This window comes from Nothoprocta perdicaria, unplaced genomic scaffold (genome assembly GCF_003342845.1).
Source record: "Nothoprocta perdicaria isolate Ctin4 unplaced genomic scaffold, notPer1 scaffold_50, whole genome shotgun sequence".
NCBI lineage: Eukaryota > Metazoa > Chordata > Aves > Tinamiformes > Tinamidae > Nothoprocta > Nothoprocta perdicaria.
In genome coordinates, this window is record NW_020455755.1 from 1,432,631 (window position 1) to 1,447,245 (window position 14,615).

General features: G+C 59.5%; 1 protein-coding gene across 1 annotated transcript in view; it reads right to left on the reverse strand.

Annotated features, from left to right (window-relative positions):
* The window catches only part of LHX1 (LIM homeobox 1), an 11,784-nt gene extending 6,112 nt beyond the window's left edge, over positions 1-5,672 (reverse strand). The window contains exon 1 of the mRNA XM_026047887.1: positions 5,494-5,672. Coding sequence (XP_025903672.1) covers positions 5,494-5,672 — 179 coding nt within the window. The remainder of the gene's footprint in view (positions 1-5,493) is intronic.
* Positions 5,673-14,615: the final 8,943 nt, after the last annotated feature.

The window sequence follows — 14,615 nt, forward strand, 5'->3', positions numbered from 1 at the left end:
CGCCGCCCGTGACACCCCCCCCGTCCGCCCCGCGCGGCCCCCCGCGCTCCCCCCGCGCAGCGCCGCGCAGTGCCCGCGCAGACGCCCCATTTATAGCGCGCGCCGGCGCCGCGGCCCCGCGCCCCGGGGGGGCCGCTCCGGCACCGCGGTGGAGCTGGTAGGTGGGTTTTTTCCCTGCGCCGAGTTTATTTTTACCCCCCCTTCTCCCCGTCCCATCTCTCTCTCTCTCTATATATATATATAAAATAATAATTATTTTTCTTCGGGGCCTCCCGTGACTCGCGCCGCGCAGGACGGAGTAGCGCATCACGAGAGACCTTGCACGCCGGCGGGTCGCGGGGCTCCAGGGCGGCCGGGTCCGGCCCGGGGTGGGAGGCAAAATAAAGTGAGGACTCGTCTTTCCGCGCACCAAAGGGGTGAGCAGCGCTCACCCGACGTGCCGCCCGTGCGCAGAGCTGATGTACTATTTTTTGGACAAATAAAAATCCATTTTTTTTTTCTTCCCGCTTTTACCTCCCAGGGCCGCTGCGCTCCCGCTGCTCCGCGCTGTCCCGCTCGCAGGGCGGGGGGCGGCGCGGTCGGGGGCGCCTGGACCCGGCTTTGCGACCTGCGGAGGAAACGGCGGGTTCGGCGTCTCGGGCGGTGACGGCCGCGGCGTGGGGCCCTGTGCAGCCGCGGAGCGGGCAGCGGGCGCAGGCTGTGCGGGATGTCCCGGCTGTGCCGCCCCGACGCGACAAACGCACCTGGGCACGGAGCGAGCCCTCCTGCTGCTGCTGCTGCTGCGCGGGATCCCCGCGGCCGGAGTCCGGCTCTGCTCCGGAGCGCGCGTGCGCTCTCCTCATCCTGGGGAGAAAAAAAAAAAGAGGGAAAAAAAGAAAAAAGAAAAAAGAAAGATAGAAAAAGAAAGAGGGAGGAAAGATGAAAAATCTGAAGCGCGGCTTCCACGCCGCGCATCTCCTCGCGGCTTCCCAGCTTTGCGCGGGAGTTGCTGGGCGCTGCGGAGCAGCTATTGCGACACGCGTGTGTCCCCCCCCCGACCCCCCGTGTCCCGCGGGGGCCGCGCGGCCGTCGCGCCCCCTCCCGCCCCGCGCAGCTGTTTCGCGCTCCGCCGGCGCTTGCAACGCGCGGGGATCAATAGGGCCCCCCCGGGCCCGCATATGGGCCGCTTCTCATGTAAAGCAGCGCGGGGGTGTCGGGGCGGCCGCGCTCCCCGCGCCGGGAGGCGACAGCTGCCCTGCCCCGCCGGGGACCTCTTCCCTTTGACGCGGCCCCGGTGACATGTGGCGCCGGGCATGAATGCGCGGAGGGAGATGAGCATCTTCTGTCCATCAAGCACCAGTTTTTCACAGCATTTTTTTCCCCTCTTTCTCTTTTTCTTTTTTTTTTTCTTTTTTTTTTCAGGCGTTAGCGAAAGCATCTGGTTACCCGCCCTGCCCCTTCCCGTCGGGGCCGGGCAGCGCGGCCGCGCAGGGGACCGCGCGTTGTCCCCACTCCGCGCCGCTCCCCTGGTGGGATCTGCAGCGCTCGGGGCTTCTCGATTTGCCCGATTTGCCTTTATTTTGTTCTTAGAGATACTTTTTCTTTAAAAGCTATTTTTAAAGCATTTCATCCCGCTCGCTTTTTTTTCCACCCTTCTGTGGCGAGGAATCACGGCACGTTGCAAAGAGCGCAGCGCCGCGCGCAGCTCGTGGGCAGGGAGTATTTCCAAACACGGTGCCCCAGGCCGTGCACTTCACAACCTGCATACCCTGCCCTCCTTCGCTGCTGGGAAACAAAAAAAAAAAGAAAAGAAAAAAAAAGGAAAGAAAAAAAATAGAGAGAGACAGAGGAAATTGGGAGAGCGAGGGAGCACATCCATATTTGTTTCTGATATCATTCGGGTGGCAGAAGTCCTTTGCAAACCTTTTTCGGTCCTTTTTTCAGTCCTTTTCATCGCTTTTCAGGTCCTTTTCGGGCGAGCTTGGCTTTGCATTTTATCGGAGTCGTTGCCTCTTCCTAGTTAAACATCACCTCGTTCATCCCCGGCCTTTCTACACCGCTGCGCTCGCTAATGGCATTTCCCGGCCCCGCTCCTGTGCAAACAGTGCGACCCGCGCAGCCTCGTCCCGTCCCGCGCAGCTCCGCGCGGCCGCCGCTGCGGGGCAAAAAAAAAAAAAAAAAAAAAAAAACCCCCCCCCTTTTTTTTTTGTTATTGTTATTTTCTCCCTCCCCTCTCTCCCCCAAGTTGAGCCGAGAGAAAAAAAAAGCTTCCTTTCGGAGGCAGCGCGGCCACATCCCACTGCCCTGCAGATATATGGCACAGGAAAGGTGAAGAGCGCTGGGAAACGGAGCTGGGAAAACAGTTTTTTTAATCTGCTCCTGTGATCTGGAAAACTCCTCCATCCCTTCCGGCAGCACCGAGATCATCCTCTTTTCCCCTATTATTTTTCCTTTCCCTCCTCTTTTCTTTTTCCTATTCATTTCGCGATATTTTTAAAACGAACGAACGGGGCGCGGGCCGGGGGGCTCCGGCGGGGCTCTGATCGGCGGCGCGGAACGGCCGCCCGCGCGGCCCCCCGAGCAGCGCAGCGCACGGGACAGCCCACGCGGGACGCGCCGCAGTTCCCGCCGGCGCCGCGCCGCGCTCCGCGCCGCTCCGCGCTAACGCCTTGCAAGGGCGGCGGGCGCTTGCGCGGCTTTTCCGCCGCTCCGCGGGCCGGGCGCTGCGCGGGGGGCGGTTCCCGCGTCCCGCCGCTTTCCCAAAGCAGAAACTTTCCCCGCGCGACGCGGCTGCGGCCGGCGGCGCTGCCTGATTAAATATATATAGGGCTAATGCACTAAACAAATATTTAAGCTCCGATGTAATTAAGCCCGTATAACATCCCCGCGCAAGAAGCCCGAATTCGATTTAAGGAGCGCCGAAAAGACGTTTAAATCGGGGGCTGGGAGGCCGCGCTCCGCGCAAGGAGCCGCGCGCCCCGCCGAGGATTTTCCGCCTCCCCTCCCGGGTTTCTTGGCACGTCGCTAAATGTTGTCGCTTACACGCACGGCCCGTGCAGTGTTTATGGGGAATACGGTTAATAAATAATTACAGGTCCGGCGGGGGGGCTGCGACGTGCGGCTGCACGGCCCTGGAGGGGGGGTCCGGGTTGGGGGACGTCCCCGTCCCGCCCCGTCGAGCAGGGAGCCGGGCGTGTGAGTGTGAGGGGGCTTCTCTGCGTGATTAGAGACAGAAACGGCGGGTAAAAGCGAATAAAAGAGGGAAAAAAAAGAAAAAAGAAAAAAAAAAGAAAGAAAAGTAAAAAGAGGTGGCGGGCCTGGGGGGGGGAGGGGGTGCTATAAAAAAAAGAGGGTGAAACAAACCCCAGGAGGATGCGCGGGTCCCACCTCATCCATCTTCATTGTCTGCGTGTGCAAAAGCAGCGCCCGGGTAAGGAAAAGCCACTATCAAAGCCATGGCTTTATTTTATATCCTATAGATCAGGAGGGAGGCAAAGCTTTATTTTCGCCCAGAGACAGATATTTTATTTCTCTCTTACGGTTTTATGTGTGAGAGATGTCAAAAAGGTAAAATAGATTGCTAATGCATAGGCAAAACGAAGCTGTTTTGGCATGCTCGGTGTCAGGAGGTCTCCCAGGGAGAGCGGGCTGGGGATTTAGGGCTGATGGGCGACTCTGGGGGATTTCTGCTAAAACATCTCTCTTCATAAATTCAGCCGCGTGGTCAACGCAATAGGGAGAAAGGAGTTTTAAAGGGGAAGAGGTGGTGGTGCCTGCAGACCCTTTTCCAGGCTCTTTCCATGGTTTTGTGTGATGGAGAAGCATCTTTTCCCACCCCTGCATCCCCCAAACTCCAACTCGTGCAGGACGGAACAGACCCGTCCGGATCGGCACGCGCAGGGACGCGGGTGCAAACGGCGGCCGCCGCCTTCGATCGCGGCAGCCCTGGCCGCGGATTTGCAAGGACCTTTTGCAAAGTTAAAATATATCTCCCCAAGCTGCAACAATTTTCATACTTTTTAACCTCGGGGATTTACTCAGCGCATTAAGTTCAAGGCTCCGAGGCCCAAGGCTATTACTCATGGAGGTACTCCCACCACCTCCTCTTTTCACCACATATTTTATCATTTGACTTCCTGGCTTAAATTCATGTTATGGCAAATAATAGATGGCAATACTTTCCCCCTTCCCCATGTTAATTGTCTGCTCTGACAAACTCCGCGTTGGAAGTGATTTAAGGCAAACAACGGCGGAGCGGAGAGTCGGGCCGGCCCGAGCCGGGCGCCTGGGCCCACATCCCTGCGGGGTCCGGCACAAGCCCCTGGAAAACCCGCTCCCAAGGGGAATGCGGCGGCAAGCCCAGGGGTGGCACATTCCAGACTCCATGGGGTCCATGTGCTCCCTGAAATGCTGCTCTTCCCCAGGTGACCGGGACAGACAAAGAAGAGCACTACTTGTAAATTAAAAAAGCAAGGTGCAGTTGATTAGCAAATTAATTACTACAGTACCCTCAGGATTATACTGTTTTTCCCAGTTCCGTGGGACTTTGCCATGTACCAGTTTCATGGTCACTCCCACATAAAGTCCCACACAGGGCCAAAGGTCTCTGGGCTGAAGCAGGGGGGCCTGGACCCTTCCCTCCGGTGACTCCGGGAAAAGCCTGGCTCTCCCTTGGGATCATCCGTGACTGCGTGGAGAAGAGTAGCCCTGGGATCATCTGTGGCTGCAGGAACAGCCCTGGGATCATCCGTGGCTGCGTGGAGAGGAGCAGCCTCCTCCTGCCGCGTGGAGAGGAGCAGCCCCGCGGCGGCTCCGCGCTCGGCCCGGCCAGCGCTCCCGCAGGGCGCCGGGCGGCCGGAGGCGCCGCTTCCTCCAGGGCAGCCGCCGCGGCCAACGCGGTCCTGCCTCGCCAGAACCGGCCCAGACCTTCTGGCCCCTTTTATACCCACCTGCTTAGTCCCGGCCTCCGGTTCCTCTCCTAATTTTAGCAACTCGGCTTGGATGCAGTGCCGGATGTCACCCGATATTTATATAAGCTTCTATTTTAAGGCTTCTGTCAGGGCCCCGTGGAGGTGGCCAGCGGGTCCTGGTTCTGCTGCTGCTCTTGCAGCGATTCCATGTGCAGGAATTGCCGCCCGGCCCCGGCTCTTCCACCCGTTTTAGATGCACATCCTTACGGAGCCAACCGGAGCCCTCGAGGGCGCTTCGGCAAAGTGCAGGGAATCGCAGCACCCCGCTGGGGTGTGCGGCATCCTGGGCGTTTGCAGCACGGAGCTGTTCTGCTTGCCGAGGAGAAATCCCCCTTGCCGAAATCCATGAGTATTCACAGAGCCTGCGGCATTCTCAAGTAAGTGCTGGAAAGACCTTCAAGCGGCTCCTAGATCCCCGCGTTAGGAGCCCCAGCAATGGCTTTGGGGAACGTGTCCTTCATTCCCTTCAGCGGGTGCTAATAAACAGAGCTCGCTTCCAAAACCTGCCACGTTTCATTCCATAACTTCCCCCCAGGGAAGTTACCGCAACTTGGGGTGGCCTCCCCTGTTCCCCTCCCCTGTTCCCCTCCTGAAACTTCTCCCTGATTCCCAGGGCGAGAGGTCCCAGTCTTGCCCAGAGACTCCAGTTTCGCACACAAATCCCATTGGAAGCGCCTTGGGCTCGGCCCACAGGGACCGGACCAGCTCCGGCACCCGCTCCATGCCGCTCCCGGCTGCATCCACCTTGGACAGGGCCCGTGCGCCCCCAAAGCCACACCAGGGCTCCACGAGAAGACCCTATCAGCCCTACAGCAACGCCACAAAACGCTTCTCCTCGCTAAAGAAAGTCCAGGCCAAGGAGCAAAAACCATCCATAAAAAGAATCCCCTGAAAATCCACACGGCTTTTACCACGCTCATTTGTTGCTGTTTTCTGTGTGCATGAAAAACCGACTAAACTCATGAGTTCTGTTCGGAAACAAACAGAAATTAGAGTTAAAATGTTCACAAACCAACCGTGCTGCCGAGTAGAGGCGGTAGAGTCAAACCTCCTACCGGCGCGCTCAGCTGGATATCTTTCTCTAAGTCTGCAAAATATAATTAAATTGGTCTTGCTTAAGAAAAAAAAACAGATAGCCCAGCCCGAGCCCCTTCTACGGCTGCTGCAGACGTGCCGAGGTTCCTTTCCATAAATGCTAAGCAGACATCTGTAAACGTAATTGGAATTTAGTGCACAGGTGAAGAGCTGCATACAAATCAGCGGGGCTGGCGGGTGCCCGGCACAGCCCCACGGCCCACCTCCAAAGGGTGGTCGGGAAAGGGGGGATCCTGCTCGCCCTGGGTCCCCAGGAAACAGGCACCGGCTCCGGAGCAAGTCCCCGCGTCCGCCGGCTCTGCCGCAGCTCCGACACGTGCGGACACCCGGCACCGGGCATTATTTTCCCCTCATTTTCACTCGTTTTTGTTTTTCCTTCCCTTCCTCACCTCATCCCCAGTGTTTCCTCCGAGAGCTCCAGTCACTCACCGAGAAGGCAGCAGGATGGAGGGAAAAGAAGCCATTGGGAAACACCGGGACATGACGGCCTGTTTCAACAATGAGAAACTGCTGACAACTCTGTCACCCCCTGTAACATGGAAATAAGGTGTCTGATTCCTGGTTTTTGGAGCCCAATCCTCCACGAAATGCTTTGAGATCCTCCCATGGAAGCTGTCGCGGCTCCGCAGTACCGTTAGGTGATTGGTACTTAGCTCCTAATTTGATTTAAAACAAAATTCACAAGCGATGGGGCTGTCCTGGGGCTGGGACCCAAGCTCCTGACATCAATGGGAGCGTTTCCTCTCCCCAAATGTACCGGGAAAAGGTCCCGCTGTGTCTCCCCATTGGGTTTTCCTGCATGGGGAGCTCCAGATGTGCCCATGGGCCCTGCAGCTGGATGAATTAGGGGAATTAAGGGGACAGGACTGTGGGAGACAGGGGCCTGGCCGGGACCCGTGGCCCCTCTCCGGTCACTCACCCGATTGCAGCAGGAGCCCCGAGGCCGCCGGCACTTCGTGTCCCGGTTTATCCCTCTGTCCTGCTTTGCAAACACTGTACCGAAGGGCCTGGCTTGTTTCGATATATGGAATTATCTGTTGCGGCGCTTCGGTATTTATTACATCGATTTGGTTTTAACTGCTTGGTAAATCATAGCACAAAATAATGGCCTTCCAACTGAGAGTCAGGTGCTGCAATCCACCAAGAGAGAGTCGGAATTGTAATTTAAAATATATATTAAGAAGTCCTTATGCGAACCTCTTGTTTAAATTAAGAGAGGGGACATGATTCATAGAAGAAGGCCCAAGCAAATGTAATTTTTCCCAGCAAATTAGAGCCTCACTGGGCACAGCAGGAAGGCCGCCCTGTGGGATGGCGGTGGGATTTTGCTGTGGGATGGATCCAGGAGAGCCACTGCTCCCGCTCCGTCACAGCCCCTCTCTGCGGTTGGAGCTCCAGGTTGGGCTCCGTCGCGGCCGAGTTTCCATCCGCTCCCTGGGAATCCCTTCTCCTGCTCCGCGGTGCTTTGGGAGCGCTGAGCACGTCCTGCTCCGGATTTCTCCCATGGATCCGATGGAGGACAGATGGGACCTGCAGCACAGAGGGGACGTGGCACAACCCAAACCCCGGGATGGGCGGCGCATCCGCCCTCGGAGCGGCCGGCGACGTCCCCGTGTCCATGAAGCCCCTCGCAGTAATTATCACGCTGCTCCATTGCTGAATTCCTTGACAAGTTATTAAATCATAATTTCTAATTTAAATGCCAGCTTTTGGCGTGCGTGCCTGCTCAGGATAAGCTCATTTTCATTTTTATTAAACATCACCTACGAGGCACACGGAGAACTTGCGCAGGAAGAACGGGAAGCACCACAGGTGCCCGATTCCCGGTGCGCGGCCGCCCTTCCCAACCACTCCCGCGCTCCCTCCCATCCCGGCTCGTCCCTTCCTGACTGGTGCCGGGACACAGGGAGCCCTGGGCAGCTCCGAGCCAGATCGCAGCTCCCAGGCGCCCTCCTGCTTCCCTCCCGGCCTCGGGCCTGGAGGGGAGGGACACTGCCCATTCCCCCATCCGCTTCCCACCTGCGGACTGCCCATTCCCTGCAATCCGAGCGATTCGTTAAATAGATCATCCCTACCTGAAGATAATCCATTTATGTGTTTTAATTAAGCACAATTATCGCAATTTGTTCTGCTGCCTGCCCCAACGCGTGCCCAGTCTGAGCGGCGGGCGGCAATCCCGTGCCGACGGGCTCATCCCGGCGATGGAAACCGGCCCGGCACCAACGCCTGGCAGCCCCTTCCCGGGGAACCGCGGGGCTGCTGGGGCCCGCGGACACCCCAGGGCCACGCGCGGTGCCCGGTGCGGGCACACGTTCCCTGCCGGGAACCCCACGGCCCGTCCCGCCGGCCGGCACCGCGCGCTCCGACGGCAGCGAGTCCCGCGGACTCGGCGCTGTTTGTTTTGGGTTCAATGGCATCTCATTTACACGTGTTAATTGCAACTAATTGGCACTAATTGGATGAACAGGAAACCCTCTGGGAGCACTCATACCTTTAATTTGTAGTAAATATCATTAATTAACATATGCTAATTAGAGCCAATTAACATTGATTAAGGGTTGCCAGCTACTTGGAAAGTACAACTCTCCGTGTTGCATTAAGGCAGCGCAAAGCGGGATGCAGGAGGCGCTTGGCTCCGGCACGCCGCAGCGAGCCGGGATGCGTGGGGACCCCGCGGCGGGAGCGCAGGAGCCGGAAGGCCGAATGCCTCTCATCCCTTGGAAACTTTGCTCCTGAATCACCCAGCACCAACCGCGTGTGCCCGGCGCCTTCCCGCTGCGCTCTCCACCGGGATAGCGGCTCATCCGGCGGGAAGGTGCCACGCGGTTAACGGGATTAGCCGCCTGCGCCGGCGCGAGGCCCCGCGGGGAGACGGCGCACGCCGGGCGCCACCACCTCGGCTCGATGGGTTCAGCACGGTGCCGAAATCCGCATTTCCGCAGCGCTGCGGAAGCAAGTCACCCCCGCCGAGGATAACGCGCAGCCCGCGAGCCGCGGGTTCGAAAGCGGCACCGTGTTTGCGCAGGAAACTGGAGCCTGTTTAACGCATTGGCCGGCGGTTCTGCAGTCCTTGCTCCAAGGAAAGGAGACTTCGGAGAGCGGGAAAACCTGTATCTCAGGAGTTTAACAGCATCGCGGAGCTGCCTCGGAGCCCAGGGACACCCAAGGACATGGGGACGCAGCCTGTTCCCTTACGACCACGCGCTCCGAGCCGGCACGTCGCTCCAGTGATCCTGATGCTCCATGCTCCCAACTGGGACTTCCCGGACGCGTTTACACTGTTTTGGATGCACTGTCAATAATGTTTACAGTAAATTAATTATCAAAGCAATTTTAATTTATTGTTATTAATTATAATCTCGTTAATTAACTCCAAATAGAGGAGACGGCGCTGTTTGGAGGTTGCACCCCGGCAAACCAACCCGTGCCACAGTGGGGCTCCCGGCAAGCTGGCCACGGGTGCTGCTCCGGCCTCATTCCATGGGATTTCCCTTGGGATCCCCGTGGCCGGGAGGCTCAGGTAGGACGGACTCGCGCTCGCCCCACGGGTGCCAGGATGAGCCAAGCTGGGCGCAGAGAGGGAGACCGAACGAAGGGCTGCGGCGCTTGCAAATTCAAGATCTCTTTCCATTTTACGACTGCCTTAGAAGCCAGATCTCCATGAACGCAGCCCTTCAACAAACATTATGCACGGGATTTATTACGGATGTATACTGTTTACTGGGGTTATAGTGATGTATGGGCTCTCTTCATCATCCGAGCAGTAAAGTATATGGCTGTGACCCCGGCTCCCTGCGCGCGCTGCAGCCTCCAGCCACTTGATATTTCCCCGCGCTGACATTTGGCGCACGCGGCGCCGTCCGCGTTGCCACTTCCAGGTAATTATCCCTGGAATCAGGCGAGTCGCGCGCGCGAAACCTGCAATTAGCCGGGGACCGAAGGTCACAGAGATCTCGTTTATGGAGTCGCTAGCAAAATGTTAAGTGTGAACGTGCGTCAGCTGCTCCCGCGCGCCGGATTACGCAGGGTTGGGAGGCAAGGTCCGAAGTGGCACAACCTGGCACCTCACATGGGCCCTGGCTCCCACCTCGCTCCGGGAGTGTCTTCCTTGCAGGCTCCAGATGCTGCTGGATGGGCACGGGGCTCCAGGCAGCATCGCCTGCATGTTTATCCTTCCCTCCTGCTGCTGGAAGGGCAGAAAGAACAGAAAAAGCCTCTGCTCCAGCAGACCAAGGTGCTGGTCCCAGGGGATGGGACCAGGATCCTGCATCCTCTCAATCCAGCACTTGGACGCGCTGATCCTCGTCCTGGAAAGGGAACTGAGCGATGCTCCCGTTTCGTCCTAACGTCCCTGCGTTGGAGGGCCGGAGCTCTGGAGCTCCCCTCTCCGGGGGCATCCGCGGCTGCTCCGGCCGCCTCCGCTCGCCTCCTGGCCGGCCGGCTCGCGACGGCACTTAGCTGAATTATATAACTGCAAACAAAGTGTGACAGCTTTATTTGTAATTACGCCGCGTTTAGAGCAACCCGGCGAGCTTAACGAGTTAATAAAGCGGCCGCGCGCCGGAGCGCGGCCGCGGCGGCTCATGAATATGCAGGCGGCGTCGCACGGGGCCGCGGCGGCGCCGGCCGGGCCGGACCGGGTCGGGCCGAGCCGGGCGGCCGCTCCAGCTGCCCCGCGTGCGCCCGGCCCTCCCGCGCCCGCCGTTTTGTCCCCGCGCACTCGAGGACACAAAGGCGGCTCGCTCCGCCGGCCGCGCGCCACATTTTTTATTCATAAACAAGCTGTTGGCTGTAAAGACATGATAAAACTCGGGCTCTGAGGATGGGGAACATTTGAATGCAAATCCTCAGCTGCTACAAATCCGTCCCTATTATTCAGCTGATTCCAACCCCCCCTCCTCCAGTTTTGTCTTATGCTAAGCGAGGCAGGATCCCGACCGGAGATATGTGATAAGCTGAGCTCGGTGCAAAGAGAGGCTCCGGCGCAGGAAGCCACGCGCCGGCCGGGCGAGCGGAGGCCGCGGGGGTTTGGGCGCTTCCTGCCCCTCTCGGCAGCCCGGTTTGCTCTGCGAGGAGCGGTGAAGCTCCTCATCTCTGCTGATGCCCTGGCTGTGCAGGGCTCGCGCCGCCAGAGCAGCCTCCGGCACGTGCGCACGTTTTGCCAGTCCTGCTGGAGCCGCCGTGGGCAGCGGCTCCCGGCCGCAACGTGCCGCGGGGCGCATTTCACCCGGGGCTCCCACCAAGGCACGGCTCTGGCGCTCTCTGTGCGCCGCTTCCCAGGTTTCCCTATACGAAGCAGCATCGACGTGCTAGGGAGGACGCGCTCGGGCGCGATCAATGCGGGGCCGGGAGCAGAGACGTCACCCTAATCCGTATTGACGGCTGGCGGCGCGAGCCCCGCGCGCTGGCCTCCTCTCACAGTAATCCATAGTGCTGGGGACGGCGTGCGGACACCCCGCGACACTGGGGAGCTGCCCTGGCACGAGGATCACCTGCGTCCCGGGCATCCCGTGCACGTCCGAGTGTCCGTGCACACCTCCATGGGTGTCTGTGCACATCTCCATGGGTATCTGAGTGTCCGTGCACACTTCCATGAGTATCCGTGTACACCTCCAGGGGTGTCTGTGCACACTTCCATGGGTGTCTGTGTTTCCGAGCACACCTCCACGGGTGTCCGTGTGTCTGTGCACATCTCTGCGCACCAATGCACACCTCTGTGTGTGTCCATGTGTCCATGCACACCTCTGCATTTCCTTGCATCCATGCACACCTCCATGTATGTCTGCGTGTCCATGAACACTTCTATGCATGTCTGTGTGTCCGTGCACACCTGCCTGTGTGTCCGCATGTCCGTGCACACTTGCATGCACGTCCATGCACACCTCCCTGCACGTCCATGCCCAGATTTCCCTTCCCGCATCCGCTCCGATGGCTGCGCTTCCCCGCTGGAGCACACGCGGCCGGTGCGCTCCGCTACGGAGCCTCCGCAGCCTTGGGAGCGCGCGGCGTCCCCACGCGCGAGGCCGCCCAGGCGCCGACGCACAGAGCCGCTCTCCCCAGCGCCGCTGCGGCGTGCAGACCCGCGCCGCGCAGCCAGCCACCGTAGAAAATCCCGATTTCCCACATAAAAATATTAGCGGCTGGCTTAAAATATTAACACGCAGCCGGCCTTGCCCTCGGAGGCGCCGAGCGGAGCTGAACCGCGGAGCTCCGGCACAGCCTGGGAATTAGCCGTGTAAGCGGGGGCTCGCGCCGGGGAGCCCCGCACCGGCTCCGGGGCTGCTCTGGTCCAAACAGGGAGCATTGCCAGCCTCGCCGCGGGCTGCCGGCACCCCGTGCCGCTCCGAAGGGCGCTGCGCCCGCGAGCCGCGACCCCGCGCCGGGCTCGGAGGCAGCTCGGTGCTGCAAACAACAACAACAACAACGGAAAACGGCCCGAATTATTATTCCACCCGTAGCTTTGCCAAGGAAAATAGAAGCAGCAGATTGAGGCCTGTTTTCATATTTGATAGGGAAGCAGATAAATGGCAGGCAGCTTGCTCTGATAAGGCCTTGCTCTGGGCATAACCTCTTTCTCTGAAAGCCTCTTACTATGCATAGAGTCAGGCTATCTGTGCAGCTGCACCTTGACACAAATATATCTGCACCCGAGATGAACCAATTCCCCCAGAAATTACAGCACTGGGATTGCATCTGGGGAAGGGGCCACAGCCACCGCTTCGGCCCTTTTTTTTTTCCATATATATAGTACATATATACGTGTATACATATATATATATATATACCTTTTCCCCTCAAGTAGCTTCTCAAACATGTCCCCTGTTCCCCTCCTCTCCGCCCCTCTGCTCTGCAGCTCCCTGTCCCCGTGGTGGCCGTGATGCAGGGGGAAGGGTTTGGTGACAGGGGCTGCGCGTGGCCCCAGTGCTCCCCACCGCTCCTTGCGGGATCAGGGATTCCCTTCCATCAAAACCACATCCACGGACGGGGCCGGACGCTTCCCGGGAGCCGGTAGCGCTGGGACGGCTCCCGCTCCCAGCCCGCGGTGCCGCCGCGGCCCCGGGGTGCCGGCGCGGGCGGGAGCAGCAGCTGCCGGGCGCAGGTGCCGGCGCCTCGGAGCAGATGCCGCGGAGGCAGCGACAGCCTTTGTGCGGGCGCAGGCCTGGCACGGAGCGGCACCGCTCCCGCTGCTCCCCTGGGCACGCGGGCGGCGCGGGGCCGCGCGGACACGGACAACGTCGCGTTGCTCCCCGAGAGCTGCCGGGTGTCGGGGCGGTTATAGACCCCTCACACCCAGCCGAGGCGGCGCCTGCTCCTCCCGCGGTGCCCGCCGTGTGTCCAGGCGCATCCCAACACCCGCACGCGGCACACGGGGAGGAAGCCCCAACCCTGCACCCGCAGGCGCGCTGAGCAGCTCGGCACCGGCACCAGGACCGGGCACCCCTGCTGCCGCAGAGGAGGGAAGCGCAGCGTATCCGCGGCGCACAGCTCCGCTGGTCCGGAAAGGATCGGACTAACTGGATTAACGCCCTCTCCTTCAAGCCGGTTAATGAGAGCGGATCTCTCCGGGTGCAGGTACCTGCTTGCACAAACCCGCTGCTCCCCGTTGCAAACACATCTTGAGGCCTGGAGTGTCATCTGGACTTCCCTGTGGGAAACGTCTGTCCCTGGGAATCCTGCGCTCCTGCCCAGGGTGCCAGTCCCAGGCAGAGCCTCGCAACAGCTATTTCTGGGATGCAGCAGGAAAATCAGGATCTGAAAGGCCAAAGCCCTTGATTTAAGAGTGGACTAAGCTGGGGGTCTGTATCCCACCTCGAAGGAGGCCTCCATCCAGGGGACCTGGAAACTGGGAAGGATCAGCCCTTCAGCACGGACAGGCACGGCCCCAGCTGCGCTCCGGCCTCTCCGGCTCCAACATTCCCATCCTTCTGGACTGTCCACCCAGGGCACAGAGACAATGCGGAGCAGGACCGATTGGAGACGCAGTTTCCACCCATCCTCACCGGGACCCGCAGGATAATTAAGTGACAAGACTTAGCGGACCCCGCGGGGCCTTTCCATTGTACAACAGATTAAAAAGTGTTTCCTTCCCAAAGCCAAAGCGGGCGCAGCGCTACCTTTAGCTGCATCTATTAGGCAACTCATGTGAAACAACTTTTGCGTTTTTTAATTCGACCAGCTGATCCAATCCCCTCCTTTTGATTTCCCCAGATGGCAGGAGCAGCTGGAACGGAAAATCCTCCAGCAGCCGGAGCAGCCGCACGGCCTGGCCGCGGGCAGGGAGACGCGCGCGGGGCGGCAAAGCGAGCGCTTCAAAACGCTCCACGCACGGAGCCCGACGGAAACCTGCTCCCGTTCCTGCCATCCGGGGAGGTTCCGCTGCCATAGCTGGGGAGAAACTGGTTTTTCCGCAGGGAAATCCCGCGGTTGGCTCAGGATCTGCCTTGCCCGCGGCCGCCCCAGGTGCAGGGCCGGGGTCGCTGCTGGCTACAAGAGCCACCACTTCAAGCCCCTTTCAGGAGCAGAAGGTTTTCAGCGTGCAAAGAAAAGACTTTTTTTTTTTTTTTTTTTTTC